Below are 16297 nucleotides of genomic sequence, written 5' to 3' on the forward strand. Positions count from 1 at the left end.
AGTGACTGCAAAATGTTGTCCATAGCAACACTAGTAATATGAGATGTATGAGACTGAAATACCTCCTGGAATTAAGTCCTTCCAAAAACAGTGGTCCCCAGGACACTGTCAATGGATGAACTGTCAATGAACAACAGCCCTGACAAGTAACTGGGGTTTCCTGACTGCTTAGGCTGTGCCTTTCTATTGGTTACTACAGTTCTGTGCCTCTTTTCCCCCAGGCTTTCTATTGAAGCATTAGAGGCTGTGCTTCTCAAGGCTGTGAATGAGAAGCTGATAAGAACACTCTGGAAGCAGAGAACTTGGATGCTTCTTGAAAATCCGCAGACTCACCACGAGGGGGTGTGTTTGCTGGTGAGGTAAGAGATCTAGGAGACAGCATTTCATCCTCAGGGATCGGCAACAAATAGAGTGACTGACAGGGAACTTTCAGGTATAGCTTTGTGCGGGGTGTCCTGGGTGAGAAACACAGAGCTTCCATGCGTAGGTTTTAGAGTTGTATGGTCATAGCAGCTAAGCTTTTGAAGTGCACAGTCTGCCCCATAAGTGGTTCCTTTTGTCTTCCAGTGTTCTGCAAAGATCTGGACTAATAACAGTGGAGATCATACAGAGCCTCCTCCCCTGGGTAAATTCCCCATCAGAAAATCAGCGAGTCACCAGCACAGCTTTCTTTGCTCAGGTATGAGCACTTCCACCATTAGGCTGTTATCTGTTGTTTACCTTTCTCTGAGGAGTTGTACAGTTCACTTCATAGGAATTCATTTTAGATAGTAGAATGTGTCCTTTGTAAGGAAATCTCACAAGGAACTTCATTACACCTTTCTTAATCATTTTCTCTTTGTTATTTTTGGGGTCTATACTAGCCTGGCCTAGCTGCCTATTCTAGTTGCTGGTTAAGAGAGAGTGAGAAAGATATAGATAGGCTACGTCTACATTGGCAAGATTTTGCGCAAATAAGGTATGTCTAACCTACAGCACTAATTCAATTTAACTTAATTCGAATTAGTTAATTCGAAATAAGCTAATTCAAATGAGTGCATCTAGACCTAAAAACTAATTCGAATTAGCATTTTGCTAATTCGAAATAGCATGTCCACATTGAGTGGACCCTGAACCGAAGTCAAGGCTGGCCAGAACCAGTGCCGTCAGGGCATCAGGTTAGGACTTAAGGTGTGGAGCTGCTTCCTCAGGCTAGCCGAGGGCTGTGCTTAAAAGGACCCGACCCCCACCCCGGACAGACAGTTCTCAGGATTCCCCGCTTGCTTGTCTAACTCGATGGGGACAGCAAAGCAGTCCTGTCTTGGAGTGCCCTGAATGCCCACACTCGGCACATTACAGCACTCGACCATCAGCCCAGCTGCACTTGCCGCAGGCTGCCATCTGGGGGAGGTCAATCAGGGGGCTGTCAGGATCCAGGAGGCCCTACAGGAAAGCTTCCACCCCGAGGAGCCCGCAGAGCCACCCCAGTCCTCCCCATCGGGGGCTCGTGCCCCATTCCTCCCTCACCTCCTTCCACTTACCCTTCCCGAGCCCCCTCTTCCTGATGTAAAAAATAAAGGACACGTGTTCAAAAATAGAAACTCTCTTTATTTAACAAAACTGGGGGTGGGGGGGGGGGTGAGTTAACCTCTGGGGGACTGGGAAAAGGAGGTGGGAGAGGGGAAGAAAGAGGGTGGGAGAGGGGAGGTGGAAACCTGGGAGGAGGGAGCTGGAAGGGGGAAGCCAGGGGAAGAAGGAGGAGGGGAAGTATAAACCTATGGTACGCCATATCTTCAGAACTGTGTACAGATGTGGTCTTCTCACCTCAAAAAAGATATGGCCTTGGAAAGGGTTCAGAAAAGGGCAAGTACAATGATTAGGGGTTTGGAACAGGTCCCATATGAAGAGAGGCTAAAGAGACTGGGACTTTTCAGCTTAGAAAAGAGGAGACTGAGGGGGGATATGATAGAGGTCTATAAAATCATGAGTGGTGTGGAGAGGGTGCATAAAGAAAAGTTCTTCATTAGTTCCCATAATATAAGGACTAGAGGACACCAAATGAAATGAATGGACATCAGGTTTAAAACTAATAAAAGAAAGTTCTTCTTCACACAAAGTTCTTCTTATAGTCAACCTGTGGAACTCCTTGCCACTGGAGGATGTGAAGCCTAGAACTATAACAGAGTTTAAAGAGAAGTTAGATAAATTCATGGAGGTTGGGTCCGTGGAGTGCTATTAGCCAGGGGGTAGGAATGGTGTCCCTGGCCTCTGTTTGTGGAAGGCTGAAGATGGATGGCACGAGACAAATCGCTTGGTCATTGTCTTCGGTCCATCCCCTCTGGGGTACCTGGTGTTGGCCGCTGTCGGCAGACAGGCTACTGGACTAGATGGACCTTTGGTCTGACTCAGTACGGCCATTCTTATGTTCTTATGTTCTAAGCGCAGGGCTCAGGGTCGGGGGTCTCACTGGAACAACTTGATTTTCATGCAAACCTGCTCCTGGATTTGGATGTGGCCTTTGGTGTCCAGGCTGGCAGCTATCCTGCCCTAGACGGCTGCATTCCTGTGCCTAGTGTGGAGGTCGTGGACGCTGGAGGCCTCCCCCCCCAAACCTCGATAATGTCCACGATCTCCGCACTAGACCACGCGGGCGCCTGCCTCTTGTGGCCCTGGGCAGGCTCCTAGGAGCCGCCAACCTGGTCCTGGGAAGAGGCGGAGGGCTGGGTGGCAGCGGGTGGCTGGCTCATGCCATGCCAGGTGCAGGGTCTGCTGGCTGGGTGCTGGCAGGCTTGCCACTGGCACAGGCACTGTAGCCAAACCGTGCCCCTTTAAGGGCTCTGGGGCTGGGAGAGGGGCAGAAAAGTTTCCCTGGTTTGGCCCAGAGTGGCCATCAGGGCAACCTGATTAGGGTTAGCCTCCAACTAGTTCGAATTAAGTGGCTACACAGCCCTTAATTTGAACTACTTAATTCGAACGAGGCGTTACTCCTCGTAGAATGAGGTTTACCTAGTTCGAATTAAGCGCTCCGCTAGTTCGATTTAAATTCGAACTAGCAGTTTGTATGTATAGCCGCTATTAAAGTTAATTCGAACTAACGGCTGTTAGTTCGAATTAACTTTGTAGTGTAGACATACCCATACTTTTAACGCGAGAGTTTTTGCGTTAGAATATTTGCGCAAGAGAGCGTCTACACTGGCATGTGCTGTTGCGCTAAGAGGCGCTTTTGTGCAAAATCATCCGGGCCAGTGTAGACGCTCTCTTGCGCAAGAAAGCCATTGGGCTTTCTTGCACAAGAAATTAATGTGGCCTGTCTACACTGGCCTCTTGCGCAAGAACAGTTGCACAGGAGGGCTTTTTCCTGAGCGGGAGCATCATAGTTTTTGCGCAAGAAGCACTGATTTTAGACATTAGAATGTCAGTGTTCTTGCGCAAGAACTCCCCGCCAGTGTAGACAGGCAGCTGCTTTTGCGCAAAATCATGCCAATGTAGATGTAGCCATAGAATTTGAGTTACTAGACCTTTTCTGACAATTCCTAGGGCTAATACTAACCAACAGCTCCTGATTTTGGTCTAGCTCAGCAAATCTTCTAAATGAATCTAGTGTCCTAATACTATAAAATAAGCAACATACAAATACATTAACATCTATCTTAGATTCTCATTAATGTAGAATAATAGATTCATAGAACATTCGAACTGGAAGGGATCTTGAGAGGTCTTCGAGTCCCATCCCCAGCCATCACGGCAGGACCAAGCACAGTCTAGATCATCCCTGACAGGTGTTTGTCTAACCTGCTCTTAAATATTTCTAGTGATGCAGATTCCACAACCTCCTGAGGCAATTTATTGCAGGGTTTAACCACCCTGACAGGCAGGACGTTTTTCCTGCTGTCCAACCTAAACCTCCCTTGATGTAATTTAAGCTCATTGCTTCTTATCCTATCCTTAGAGGCCAAGGAGAACAATTTTTCTCCATCTTCCTTAAAACATCCTTTTAGAAACTTGTATTATCTGAGTACTTCAAAATGATAATGTAGTATCTGAGTGCCTCAAAACTCTTTAAAAGTATGTATCCCTACAATACCCCTGTGAGGCAGGGAAACACTAATAGTCCCATTTTGCAAAGAGGAAACTGATGCACAGAAGGCCTAAGTGACTTGCCCAACATCATCTAGGAAGTCTTTGAGGGTGCAGGAAATTGAACTGGAACCTCCTAAGTCCTAGGCTGCTAACTACTGGAGCATCCTCCCTCTCCACAGCCTTGCTATAATGTCTGTGTCATATTTCACATTTACGCTAAGTCGCTATTTTAGAGGCTCATCTGGTGGTTCTAGGAATCTGTTTGTGCCCCAAAATCTTTCTACACCCCACCTAGGAAAGGAGTCACAAACGTGGGTTTTCAAGGTCTGCCTAGAGAGGCCTCATGAAAGCTGCCAATCAGAGCCCAGCTGGCTCAGATATATGGAGCTACAGGGCTTTATTAGGTCAGTTTCTTTCAGGAAGTGGAGGGCCAAGAAAGGATGCTATTCTCTGGCCAAACCAATTCACAGGGGTTTATTTCAGGCAGCATTTTCTGAAGCTGAATTTGCAGAGAGAGAGTCCTTACGAGCCTTAAACATATAATTTGAGGGAGAAACTGAAAGTGGCCCCATAGGAAGAACCCAAGGAAAAAGTAGCAATAAACTGAAATGAAGCAATGACTCGCTGCTATTTCTAGGTTGGAACCAAGAGTAGTGGGCAGGCCCAGGTTCCCCAGTGGCATAAACCCGATGAAGGGGTGTGTCTAGACTACATGCCTCCTTCGACGGAGGCATGTAGATTAGCCACATCGGAAGAGGGAAATGAAGCTGCGATTAAAATAATCGCGGCTTCATTTAAATTTAAATGGCTGCCCCGATCTGCCGATCAGCTGTTTGTCGGCAGATCGGGGGAGTCTGGACGCGATGCCCCGACAAAGAAGCCTTTCTTCATCGACACAGGTAAGCCTGGTTTCACGAGGCTTACCTGTGTCGATGAAGAAAGGCTTCTTTGTCGGGGCATCGCGTCCAGACTCCCCCGATCTGCCGACAAACAGCTGATCGGCAGATCGGGGCAGCCATTTAAATTTAAATGAAGCCGCGATTATTTTAATCGCGGCTTCATTTCCCTCTTCCGATCTGGCTAATCTACATGCCTCCGTCGAAGGAGGCATGTAGTCTAGACACACCCAAGGGGACAGGGCTTATGGAGAGGTTGAACAAAGAACAGAATATAAAGGGTCCAGAGTTGGGGCTGAAGACCCTAGTGAGGGCAACAGGACCTAAAAGGCATTTGTTTGGACTTTGGGACTTGGCCAGAGGGCTGAGCCATGGAAGACTCACTAAGATCGACTGGCAGGATGCACCTGGGCGAGAAAAGGACTGTGGTATCAAATGCAGTCACTGAGAGGCTCTCAAGGGATGAGCAATCACCCATTATAGTGCCTAAAAGGAAAAATCCATGTTTTTAACACAGTACTCATTCGTATAGAATAATAAATTACAGTGTATTACGTGTCTCCTCAAATTATATTCGCTATCTTAATGAACATATTAGAGCTAATGGACATGTTGATTTTCTTTCAGCTAATGACTGATCCCATACTCAGGGAGAAGAGGTTGCTTAAGTCTGTCTTACACATCTTAGAAGAAAGGTTAGAGGACAATAACTGGATTGTCCGTCGAATGGCTGTAAGAGGCCTGGGAAATGTAGTCTATGGGGCACCTGAGAAGGTAAGATAGAATACTGAATACAATGCAGCATAACTAGAGAAACTAAAGGAAACAATTGCTCAGGATTTACAGAGGCCATGCACAATGCACTAGGCCAACTTCTGCTCTCTCATACCCCTGTAACCTCTTTGCAGTCAATACACAGCAGGTTGGTTCCCTTGGTAAGCTGGGCATAAGGAAACAATATGTACTTAATATGATCATATGTAAATGTATACTCCTAGGAATGAAGAGTGTAGGCCATACTTCCAAGATGAGAGAGATTCTATTCCAGGAAACAGAGACACTAAAAAACTCAAATCATGATAGATAATCAGCTGAACGTAAGCGCCCAGTACAAAGCTGTGACCAAAAGAGCTGAGGTGATCCTCGGAGGCATAGACAGAGGGATTCTGAATAAGAATAAAGAAGTTATTTTACCTCTGCTTATGGCACTGGTGTGAGAACTGCTAGAATACTATGTCAGGATCATGCCTGCAATTCAAGAAGGATGCTGATAAATTGGAGAAGAGTCACAAGAATTTTCAAAGGACTAGAAAATGTGCCTTTAGATTCAATGGGGGGGGGGAGGAATGAAGCTAAACTAATTCAGACTGCTAGTAAGGCATACATTTTAATGGTAATTTTAATCATTGGAACCATTTACCAAGGGTTGTGGTGAGTTCTCTATCAGTAGCAACTTTAAAAACAAGATGGGCTGTTTTTCTAAAAGAGGTACTCTAGTCAAACAGACATTATTTTGGGGAGGTTCTGTGTTGTGAAGGAGGTCACAATGGTCCCTTTTGGCCTTCAAATCTAAGTAATTAGAAATCTAATAGGATTACATAGGTGTAATATGGCACAGAGTTTGGCTTATTGTAGCTAGTATCTGATGTAAAATATAGCTATAGGTCACTAGGGGGCAGATGAAATTCCCACTGCTTCATAATTGCTAAAAAAACATATTAGAAATGTGGTTAGTGGAAAGTGTTTTTTAATGTCATATGTCTGAACAGGTGAAAAAGTACAAGAAGTTTCTTCTGGAGACACTGATCAGGACTTTAGAAGAGACTTTCAGTTTTGAAATCATTGTCGAATGCATGAAGGCACTGGCCAAAGTCCTGAAGGAGCTGAAAGGGAAGGACATAGGTTCTTCCTTCAGAGACCTCACCATAGAGATCCGGAAGTACTTCGATAATGTACGTGAACAGAAGCCTTCAACCCCAGTTCAGCTGACATTGATGAGGCTCCATTTACAATGCATGATGTGTCCTCACTGGGCATTGTTCATGTCAGAATGAAGTGATTTTAGGCCTTAGGGAAGAGATGTGTTTTATGGCGGAGCAGAGAATTAAGAAAATGAGGATGCCATCCCTGCTCCTTCAGTCTCACCCTTCTGTTCATCTTTATTTCCAATGAGAATGGCAAAGGAAGTATGAATACTAGATTAGGTAGCTGCATAACAAGGAAAATGGGCATACAGGGTGTAATAGACTGTTTTGGGCCTGCTCCATACGATTTTTATGTCACCTGGTTGAAATTATTCCATTTTGCAGAGAAGTTTGAGATTTCAAATTTTGGTTTTGTTCCTATTTGGGGGACATACCCCCCAGCCCAAATTTCAAATCTCTTTGTGAAACAGTAATACTATTCTCAACCCAGCTCTACTGGGAGCCTTGCCTGAGGGCAGTCTACTGGCAGACTATGCTGGAGACAGGGAACCTGGAAACACTGGGAATTAGAGGTGCCAGGGTGCACATTTCCTGGCTCCTTGTCAGCCTGCCAGACAGGCTGTTCTGAAGGTGAGGGCCAGGAAGCCCAAGATCTCAGTTAGCCTGCTAGATGGGTCACCAAGAAGCTGACCAAGTACCCCTACTTGGCTTCTGGAAGAATTTTGTCAAAATTGAACTGTCTTCAAAGTATTTTGAAGAATCAACACATTTGGCCCAAACGTGATTAATTCCAGTTCTTCTAAACTTCTGTAGTTGGAATCACTCTACTCTAATGTAGAAGAGACAGCTGTGCTAGATACATGATGTGGTTATCTCTTCGTTACCAACCTGTGTGGCTTTCTTGGCTATAGAAGGACAACACTCTTCGTGCATTGGCCTTTGTCCTGTTTGGTATCCTGGCCGGCTCTGCAAAGAGAAAATGGAAGGACTATTTTGCCAAGCAGGTTAGACAGAGCTGGGTCACGCTTCTGCTGCACCTGCAAGATCCAAGCCCTGAAGTTTCAATGGTAAGAATGACAGTGACTTAAATACTAAGCAAAAAGAATCTTCCTCCTGTTGCCAGGGGAGCTCTGCTATTCCTTCCTGCAGTGGAGACCTAAATTCTTCCCTCAGTTCATTGCCCTCCTTTTGAGTCAATCCCAGACAGGCTGGTCCTTAGCAGCCAGGGTTGTCTCACTGGAGTTCAGGATAGGTCATGGGTCTGATCCCAAGAGTTCATTCCTGCCTATCTCTGCACCCCACGTTCCTGCCTCCCCACAACAGAGGAAAGATCACAGCTATGCCTAGTGAAGCAGCTTTCATAGCTACATCTGTTCTGAAAAAACATTGCTGCTATCTCCAGTTTTCAGTATTATAAAATCATAGAACCATAGGTTTGGAGGAGACCTCAGGAGGTCACTGAGTCCAACCTCCTGCCCAAAACAGGACCAGCCACAACTAAACAATCCCAGCCAGGGCTTTGTCAAGCTAGGACTTGAAAACTCTAGATTTAGAGGTTCCGTTGCCTCCCTAGGTAACCCATTCCAGTGCTTCACCACCTTCCTAGTAAAATAGTTTTTCCGAATATCCAACCTAGACCTCCCCCACTGTAACTTGAGACCATTGCTCCTCATTCAGTCATCTAGTACCACTGAGAACAGCCTCTCTCCATCCTCTTTGAAATCCCCCTTCAGGTAGTTAAAGCCTTCTATCAAAGCTCCCCTCACTCTTCTCTTCTGAAGACTAAATAATCCCAAATCCCTCAGCCTCTCCTTGTAAATCATGTGTTCCAGCCTCCTAATCATTTTTGTTGCCCTCCGTTGGACTTTCTCCAATGTATCAACATGTTTTAAGTAATGGGGTGCCCAGAATTGGATGCAATACTCCAGAAGTAGAATCCCTTTCCCCCTATTAAAGTCATGCTGGCATATTTTCTGTCTATTACTTCAGGGGAATCCCTTTTATTCTTGGGGTAGATGAGCAGTCAAGGACATGAGTTCCATTTGAATGAGCACAATACGTGTTATGGAACAATTCAATGGTGCAACCCTCTTTTTCAGGAGTGCAGAGCTACATTTCATCTCTGTGCCCCATTTTTGGGACTGAAGAGGCTCCAAACTATACTTAATGAGCATCTTAGTTGCAGAACCGAGCTGAACCCTGAGGAGCTCCAGATGGATATCTGCAGACACCTTGTGAGTGACCTATAGAATTATATGAGATTATTGACAGCATAGGCTTGTGATGTAGAAGCAGGGGGAATGTGTGATGGGCAATGTAAGTATCTATGGGTATGTCTACGCTACAAAGTTAGCTTGAACTAACGGACGTTAGTTCGAACTAACTTTCATAGGCGCTACACTAGCGCTCCGTTAGTTTGAATTTAATTCGAACTAGCGGAGCGCTTAGTTCGAACTAGGTAATCCTCATTCCACGAGGATTAAGCCTAGTTCAAATTTACTAGTTCGAATTAAGGGCTGTGTAGCCTCTTAATGCGAACTAGTGGGAGGCTAGCCCTCCCCAGGTTTCCCTGGTGGCCACTCTGGCCAACACCAGGGAAACTCTATGCCCCCCTCCCGGCCCCGGACCCCTTAAAGGGGCACGGGATGGCTACGGTGCCCGTGCCAGGTGCAAGCCTGCCAGCACCCAGCCAGCAGACCCTGCACCTGGTGCGGATCGAGCCACACACCCGATGCCCCCCAGCCCTCCCCCTCTTCCCGGGACCAGGCTGGCGGTTCCTGGGAGCTTGCCCGGGACCGCAAAAGGCGGGCTCCCTCCTGGGCTAGTGCGGACATCGTGGACCTCGTCCACGATCTCCACACTAGGCACAGGAAGGTGGCCGGCTAGGGCAGGAGAGCTGCCAGCCTGGCCACCCAGGAGCAGGAGTGCATGAAAATCAAGGTGGTCCACTGAGACCCCACGACCCTGAGCCCTGAGCATACAATGGCCATCCTGGGTCAGACCAAAGGTTCATCTATCCCGTAGCCTGTCTGCCGACAGCGGCCAACCCTAGGGACCCTGGAGGGGATGGACCGAAGACAGTGACCAAGCCATTTGTCTCGTGCCATCCCTCTCCAGCCTTCCACAAACTTTGGGCAGGGACACCTCTCCTACCCCCTGGCTAATACCACTCCATGGACCCAACCTCCATGGCTTGATCTCACTTCCCTTTAAACTCTGTTCTAGTTGTAGCCTTCACAGCCTCCTGCAGCAAGGAGTTCCACAGGTTGACTCTGTGCTTTGTGAAGAACAACTTTCTGTTACTAGTTTGAAGCCTGTTACCCATTCCTTTCCTTTGGTGTCCTCTAGTCCTTCTTTATGGGAACTAATGAAGAACTTTTCTGTATGCACCCTCTCCACCCAACTCCTGGTTTTAGAGACCTCTATCCTGTCCCCCCTCCGTCTCCTCTTTTCTAAGCTGAACAGTCCCAGTCTCTTTAGCCTCTCTTCATATGAGACCTGTTCCCAACCCCTGATCATTTTAGTTGCCCTCCCCTCTGCCACCCTCTCTCTTCCCCTCTCCTACCCCCTTTTCCCAGTCTCCCCCAGTTTTGTTCAATAAAGACAGATTCCATTTTTGAACACAATTGTCCTTTATTTTGTACATCAAGAAGAGGGGCTAGGGAAGGGTAAGGGGAAGGAGTTGAGGGAGGAATGGGGTACGCGCCCCCGATGGGGAGGACTGGGCTGGCTCTGCGGGCTTTTGGGGTGGAAGCTCTCCTGCAGCCCCCCAATTGCCCCATCTCCCCAGATGGCAGGCTGCGGCAAGTGCAGCCGGTCTGATGGCCAAGTGCTGTGATGTGCCCAGTGTGGGTACTCCGGGCACTCCAAGCCAAGACTGCTTTGCAAGCGGGGCACCCCTGAGAACTGTCTGTCCGGGGTGGGGGTTGGGACCCTTTAAGCACAGCCCTCGGCTAGCCTGAGACAGCATCTCCACGCTCTAAGTCCTCCTCTGATGCCCTGCCGGCACTGCTTCCGGCCATCCTTAAGCCCGGTTCAGGGTCCACTTAATGTGGACATGCTAGTTCGAATTAGTAAAATGCTAATTCGAACTAGTTTTTTAGTCTAGATCCGTTAGTTTGAATTAGCTTAGTTCGAATTAAGTAATTCGAACTAAGTTAGTTCGAATTAACGTTGTAGTGTAGACGTACCCTATTAGAGTGGGATACAGGACTGAGGGTGAGAGGAATGTAAATCTGCCCTAGATTCCCACTTTCCCCACTTCTACACAGCCTCCTGTCCTTTCTTCTATTTACTTGTTTAAATTAAAAAAAAAAGTCTGAGTGAGTCCAATAACTGACAGCAGTGGCAAGAGGAACACAGACTGTTTACTTGTGGTTTGTAAAGGCATGTGTTGGCAGTCAAAGGGCATTTCTAGCCAGAGAGAGCTCATGTGTCCCTGATTTTCTCTAGGCCAAAGAGAAGGCTGAGCTACTGGAGAACTTTTACAAAACCACCATCAGATACTTCCGCAGCAGCTGGGAAGAGATCCGGGCAGCTGCAGCCAAGTTAGCTGGTGAGAGAAAGTGTGCCATGTCCCTTTTGGTATTCCCTTTGAGGTAGACAGAAAAAGTCCCTGTGTGCAGCACTGAGCTACTATTAATCTCTCCGTGCTGTGACTTCTCATGCATAAATGGAGATGTTAATGTTCTCCTACTTCTCCAGTGTGGTGTTAGGAGGAATTTGTAATTTGCAATTGAATGCTTTGAGATGGCGCAGTCATTTAGTAGCAGAGGCTGGCACACTGTCACGTAGGGTATGTTTATTCTCCGATCAAACTAGTGTGCTAAAAATAGAGTAGCTGTGGCAGGAGTAGCAGGAGGGGTTAACTATTCCAAGGATGATCCCATCCAAACCCAAAAGTCTGTTCTCAAGGTGGCTAGCTCCTCAGACTGCTTCTGTCATCTGACCTGCACTCTATTTTTAGTAGTCAGAGTTAGTGTGGACTCAAACTATAGACCTAAGCTCAGTGTTGTTCACTGTTCCTTACTGGTGCTTCATCACTGGGAGGTAGGCAGGCCACCGCCACACAGTGCCTGCTGTTGCAGGTTCCTGATTGCCTTGCCCAGGAAGCACTAGATTCCTCCCCTTTGGCCCTGTGCCATCCTTTCCTTAGCACACCCATGCAAGCCAGGCAAGCATTGTGGCCTAATTAATTTATCCATGTGAGATCCTTGCTTAGTACGCACTTATTCCTGGCCCCAGCCCTTTGTTCACACCACTAGATTAATACACTATCCTAGTATATCTCCACTAACTGACAGCAGTGGCAAGAGGAACATAGATTGTTTAAAGCAAATGAGGTTTTATGTAAACATTCTTAATTTTTTTCTCTTATTCTCTTCAGTGTGGACGCTAAACTTTTCTAGTATTTTCTTGCCTACAACTCACCGTAGACCCACAATAGAAGCCAAAGGGCCAATGTTATCACCTTGCACTTAACAAGAGAAGGTTTTTTATTGATGTTTATTTTACACTGCTTATTTAGGCATCATCCTGGAACATACGGACACCAAGAATATGAAATGGCTGGACATGGAACATCTGTTGACCTGTAAGTAACAAATACAGGTGAAATCCCATTCATTAGTGAGTTATAAAGAAATTTAGCTGACAAGCAAGCAGTAACTGATACCACAGGTGTGAAGTGCATCAGCCACACATCAAAGGACAGATTCAGCTTTAGTCTGCTCTGAAAGAGGTACGTCTACACTACAGCGTTAATTCAAGTTAACTTAATTCGAAATAGTTAATTTGAAATAAGCTAATTCGAATTATGCATCTATACACAAAACCTATTTCAAAATAGCATTTTGTTATTTTGAAATAGCGCGTCCACACTGAGTGGACCCTGAACCGAAGTTCAGGCTGGCCGGAACCAGTGCTGGCAGGGCATCAGGTTAGGACATAGTGTGTGGGGCTGCTGCCTCAGGCTAACTGAGCTCCGTGCTTCACGGGACCCTACCCCCACCCCGAACAGACAGTTCTCAGGGTTCCCCGCTCGCTTGTCTACCCCGATGAGGGACAGCAAAGCAGTCCTGTCTTGGAGTGCCCTGAGTGCCTGCACTCGGGACACCACAGCACTCGGCCACATGGAGCCAGAGCTGCCCCTGGGCACACCGGTGCGTCTCGTAGGGTTGTTGCCATCAGCCCAGCTGCACTTGCTGCAGGCTACCGTCCGGGGAGTCCATCGGGGGGCTGTCAGGATCCAGGAGGCCCTGCAGGAGAGTGTCCACCCCGAGGAGCCCTCAGAGCCACCCCGGTCCTCCCCACCGGGGGCTCGTGCCCCATTCCTCCCTCACGTCCATCTACTTACTCCTCCCTAGCCTCCCTTCCTGATGTCAAATAAAAGACATGTATGTTCAAAAATAGAAACTGGGTTTATTGAACAACAGGGTGAACCTCTGGGGAGACTGGGAAAAGGAGGTGGGAGAGAGGAATAGAGTGGGTGGGAGAGGGGAGGGTGAAACCTGGGAGGAGGAAGTTGGAAGGGAGAAGCAAAGGGAAGAAAGGAGAAGGGAAGATCAGGGCCCAAGGTTGGGGGTCTCACCGCACCAACTTGATTGTCTGCAAACCTGCTCCTGGGTTCGCATGTGGCCTTTGGTGGCCAGGCTGGCAGCTATCCTGCCATTGGCGGCCGTGTTCCTCTGTCTAGTGCGGAGATCATGGATGCTGGGGCATCCCTCCCAAACCTGAATAAGGTCCATGATCTCCACCCTGGACCAGGAAGGCACCCGCCTTCTCCAGCCCCTGTCAGGCTCCTGGGTGCTGGCAGACTGCTCCTGAGGAGCAGTGGAGGGTTGGCTGCCAGTGCCTTGCTGGCTCACGTTTTGTGGCTACTGGCTCAGGGGCCCCGGTGGCCACTGCTGGCTCTTGGCTGGTAGGCTTGGATCTGGCACGGGCCAGGGTCTATCCCTTTAATGGCTCTGGGGCCAGGGGGAGAGGAGAGTAAGTTTTCCTGGTTGTGCCCAGAGTGGCCACCAGGGCTCCCTGGGAAGGGCTGGAGGCCCCCTATTTTGAATTAATTGTCTACACAGCACTTAATTTGAAATAGCTATTTCAAATTTGGTGTTACTCCTCGTAGAATGAGGTTTACCAAATTTGAATTAAGCGCTCTGCTATTTCGAATTGATTTCGAAATAGCGGTTTGCATGTATAGATGCTATTAAAGTTAATTCAAAATAACAGCTGTTATTTTGAATTAACTTTGCGGTGTAGACGTACCTGGAGGAAACTGCAGCCAGTGTGATATAAGTCAGTGCATCTCCTGGCTATCCTGGCAATGCCTCTTCCCAACCTGTGTCATCCACTCTTTGGGCTCCATCGGCTCCCTGGGAGCCACTTTTTGCTACCCCAAACTCCACACCATCAGATTTATTTCTGTCAGGAGATGTAAACTAACTTAAAAGCAGAAGCTATTGAGTCAATGGAGCACCTTCCAATTGGATGAGTTTCTGGTAGGGTCAGGGTCTCCCCTCTCCCCCCTCCTCCATCTCAGTTTGGAGCTTGGAAGGATCCCAATGGAGGAACCTAAAGCTTTGTTTGTACAGAGAGCTTCTGTAGCTTGGTACTCACTGGTACTAAATCTCCAGCTACTGCAGGCATAGGTGACTATATGAAAAGTGAGTCATATTCTCTGTAATTCCAGCTCTCCAGGTCCTACAGAATGACCCAAGTCCCATTGTCCAGCTGGTGGCAACTCAGGTCCTAAGAGACATCTGACCTGGATGAGTGCTCGGGGAATGAAGCACAGACAAATAGAACAAAGAGCTCCTGCTACCTTGTCACATCCATTGCTTCACTGGGGATTGCTGGAGGACAATGTGCTCTGTCTGTGCCAGCTTCTGTTTCCAGCTTGCACCTCATATACTTGGGTGGGAAGCGAGACATGGGTGGTATGCGGCCAGCTACAGTGACTGAACGCTATATCTGCTAGCTCTCCATGGGGTAAGGGAGTAGTATAAGGGCCCTACCATCAATCAAACATTAGCCCCGCCCCCTGAATCCGGAAGTCCCCACCCCCCCGACTCCCCGGAAGTCCCTTCTCCCTTGTCACCGGCAGTCCCGCCCCTGGAGGGTAGTACATCCGGGTCGAGAGGGACAGGTGACCGGAAGTTAAAAAGGATGTCATGTGACCCCCATTAGGCCCGTCCCCTGTCACCGGAAGTCCCGCCCTTGGGGGTAATACATCCGGGGTCAAGAGGGGCAGGTGACCGGAAGTAAGGGGTGTCATGTGACCCCTCTAAGGACTTGCCCCGCCTCCCTCTACCAATCAGGAAGGGCTTTCCCCGTAGGATCGCCCCGCGAACCGCTTTGACCAATGGAGGGGCAATTCCGGGACCGGATGACCCGCCCAGAAGTGGGTCATGTGACCCCTCTAAGAACTCGCCCCACCTCCCTCCACCAATCAGGAGGGGTTTTTTCCCTGTAGGACCGCCTCGTGAACTGCTTTGACCAATCGGGGGGCAGTTCCGGGACCGGATGACCCGCCCAGCAGTGGGTTGTGTGACCCCTCTAAGAACTCACCCTGCCTCCCTCTACCAATCAGGAGGGTTTTTTTCCCTGTAGGACCACCCCACAAATCGCTTTCACCATTCGGGGGGTGCTGTTCTGGGACCCGTTGACCAGACCGGAAGCTGGTCGTGTGACCCCTCTAAGAGCTTCCCGTGACACCCTCTGTCAATCAGAGCATAGCACTTCCCCATAAGATCTAGCGCCACACTAAAGAGGCCATCTTGTTCCAAGAGCGCGTGTTTCAGAGAGCGTGCAAACGCTGAGCGGAAACATGGACTCCTTCACCACCCCCACCAGGAGTTTGGAGTTTGTTTTGGTGACGAGGGCCTTCCACCACATGAGAAGAAAGCGCCACATCAGCAACAGTTCCGAGGACAAGGGAGAGGCGAAAAGGGGCCCTTTGCCCCCTCTGCTATTGGATACACCAGATTCATCCTTGGCGTTCTCGTCAATGCTTTGTATCAGTGTTGAGCAAAAACAAGGTGGGCCCGGTTCGTCTTCCTCGTCCGATGCAATGCTGTCCCGGGTCTGACGGTCAGCTAGAAAGGCATCATCAAGCTGTCAAAAGATTGCCAGAAAGAAATAATGTAAGACGCTCTGGTCATTTTTTTTTTAAAGTTTTCAAAATCCCGGTTTCCTAACCCCATGATGCCCCAACTTCGATCTTTCATTTACCTATTTGGCTTCTTTTCCATGCGTCTTGTCCGACTCCTGGGAGCCATGGGCACCTTCTTCCTCCAGGCCATCTAGCTTGTCTGGCTGCATCGTGAGCGGTTGGGTTTCGGCGTCAGATATTGGTGTATCCATCAGCGGCTGGGCCAAAGGGCTCCCTTCAACTTCTCCTTCCTCCTCGGAACTGTCGCT

The 16297-nt window shown here is 48.3% G+C and overlaps 1 protein-coding gene across 1 annotated transcript; it reads left to right on the forward strand.

Moving 5' to 3' along the window:
- The first annotated feature begins 234 nt into the window (after positions 1-234).
- LOC142819914 (protein maestro-like) lies at positions 235-15513 on the forward strand. The gene is made up of 9 exons (XM_075908791.1): positions 235-359; positions 568-679; positions 5583-5729; positions 6725-6907; positions 7792-7947; positions 8980-9114; positions 11333-11435; positions 12408-12473; positions 14568-15513. The coding sequence occupies exons 1-9, from the start codon at positions 307-309 to the stop codon at positions 14639-14641; spliced, it is 1029 nt and encodes a 342-aa protein (XP_075764906.1). The 5' UTR covers positions 235-306; the 3' UTR covers positions 14642-15513.
- Positions 15514-16297: the final 784 nt, after the last annotated feature.

This window comes from Pelodiscus sinensis, chromosome 25 (genome assembly GCF_049634645.1).
Source record: "Pelodiscus sinensis isolate JC-2024 chromosome 25, ASM4963464v1, whole genome shotgun sequence".
In the NCBI taxonomy this organism is placed as follows: Eukaryota; Metazoa; Chordata; order Testudines; family Trionychidae; genus Pelodiscus; species Pelodiscus sinensis.

What these genes read in the sequence shown, in the direction of transcription:
- LOC142819914 (XM_075908791.1), top strand. Translation starts at nt 307, where the DNA reads ATGCTTCTTGAAAATCCGCAGACTCACCACGAGGGGGTGTGTTTGCTG. An exon ending in TCCGGAAGTACTTCGATAAT is followed by an intron (nt 6,908 to 7,791) that starts GTACGTGAACAG and finishes TCTTGGCTATAG; the next exon opens with AAGGACAACACTCTTCGTGC. An exon ending in TGGATATCTGCAGACACCTT is followed by an intron (nt 9,115 to 11,332) that starts GTGAGTGACCTA and finishes GATTTTCTCTAG; the next exon opens with GCCAAAGAGAAGGCTGAGCT.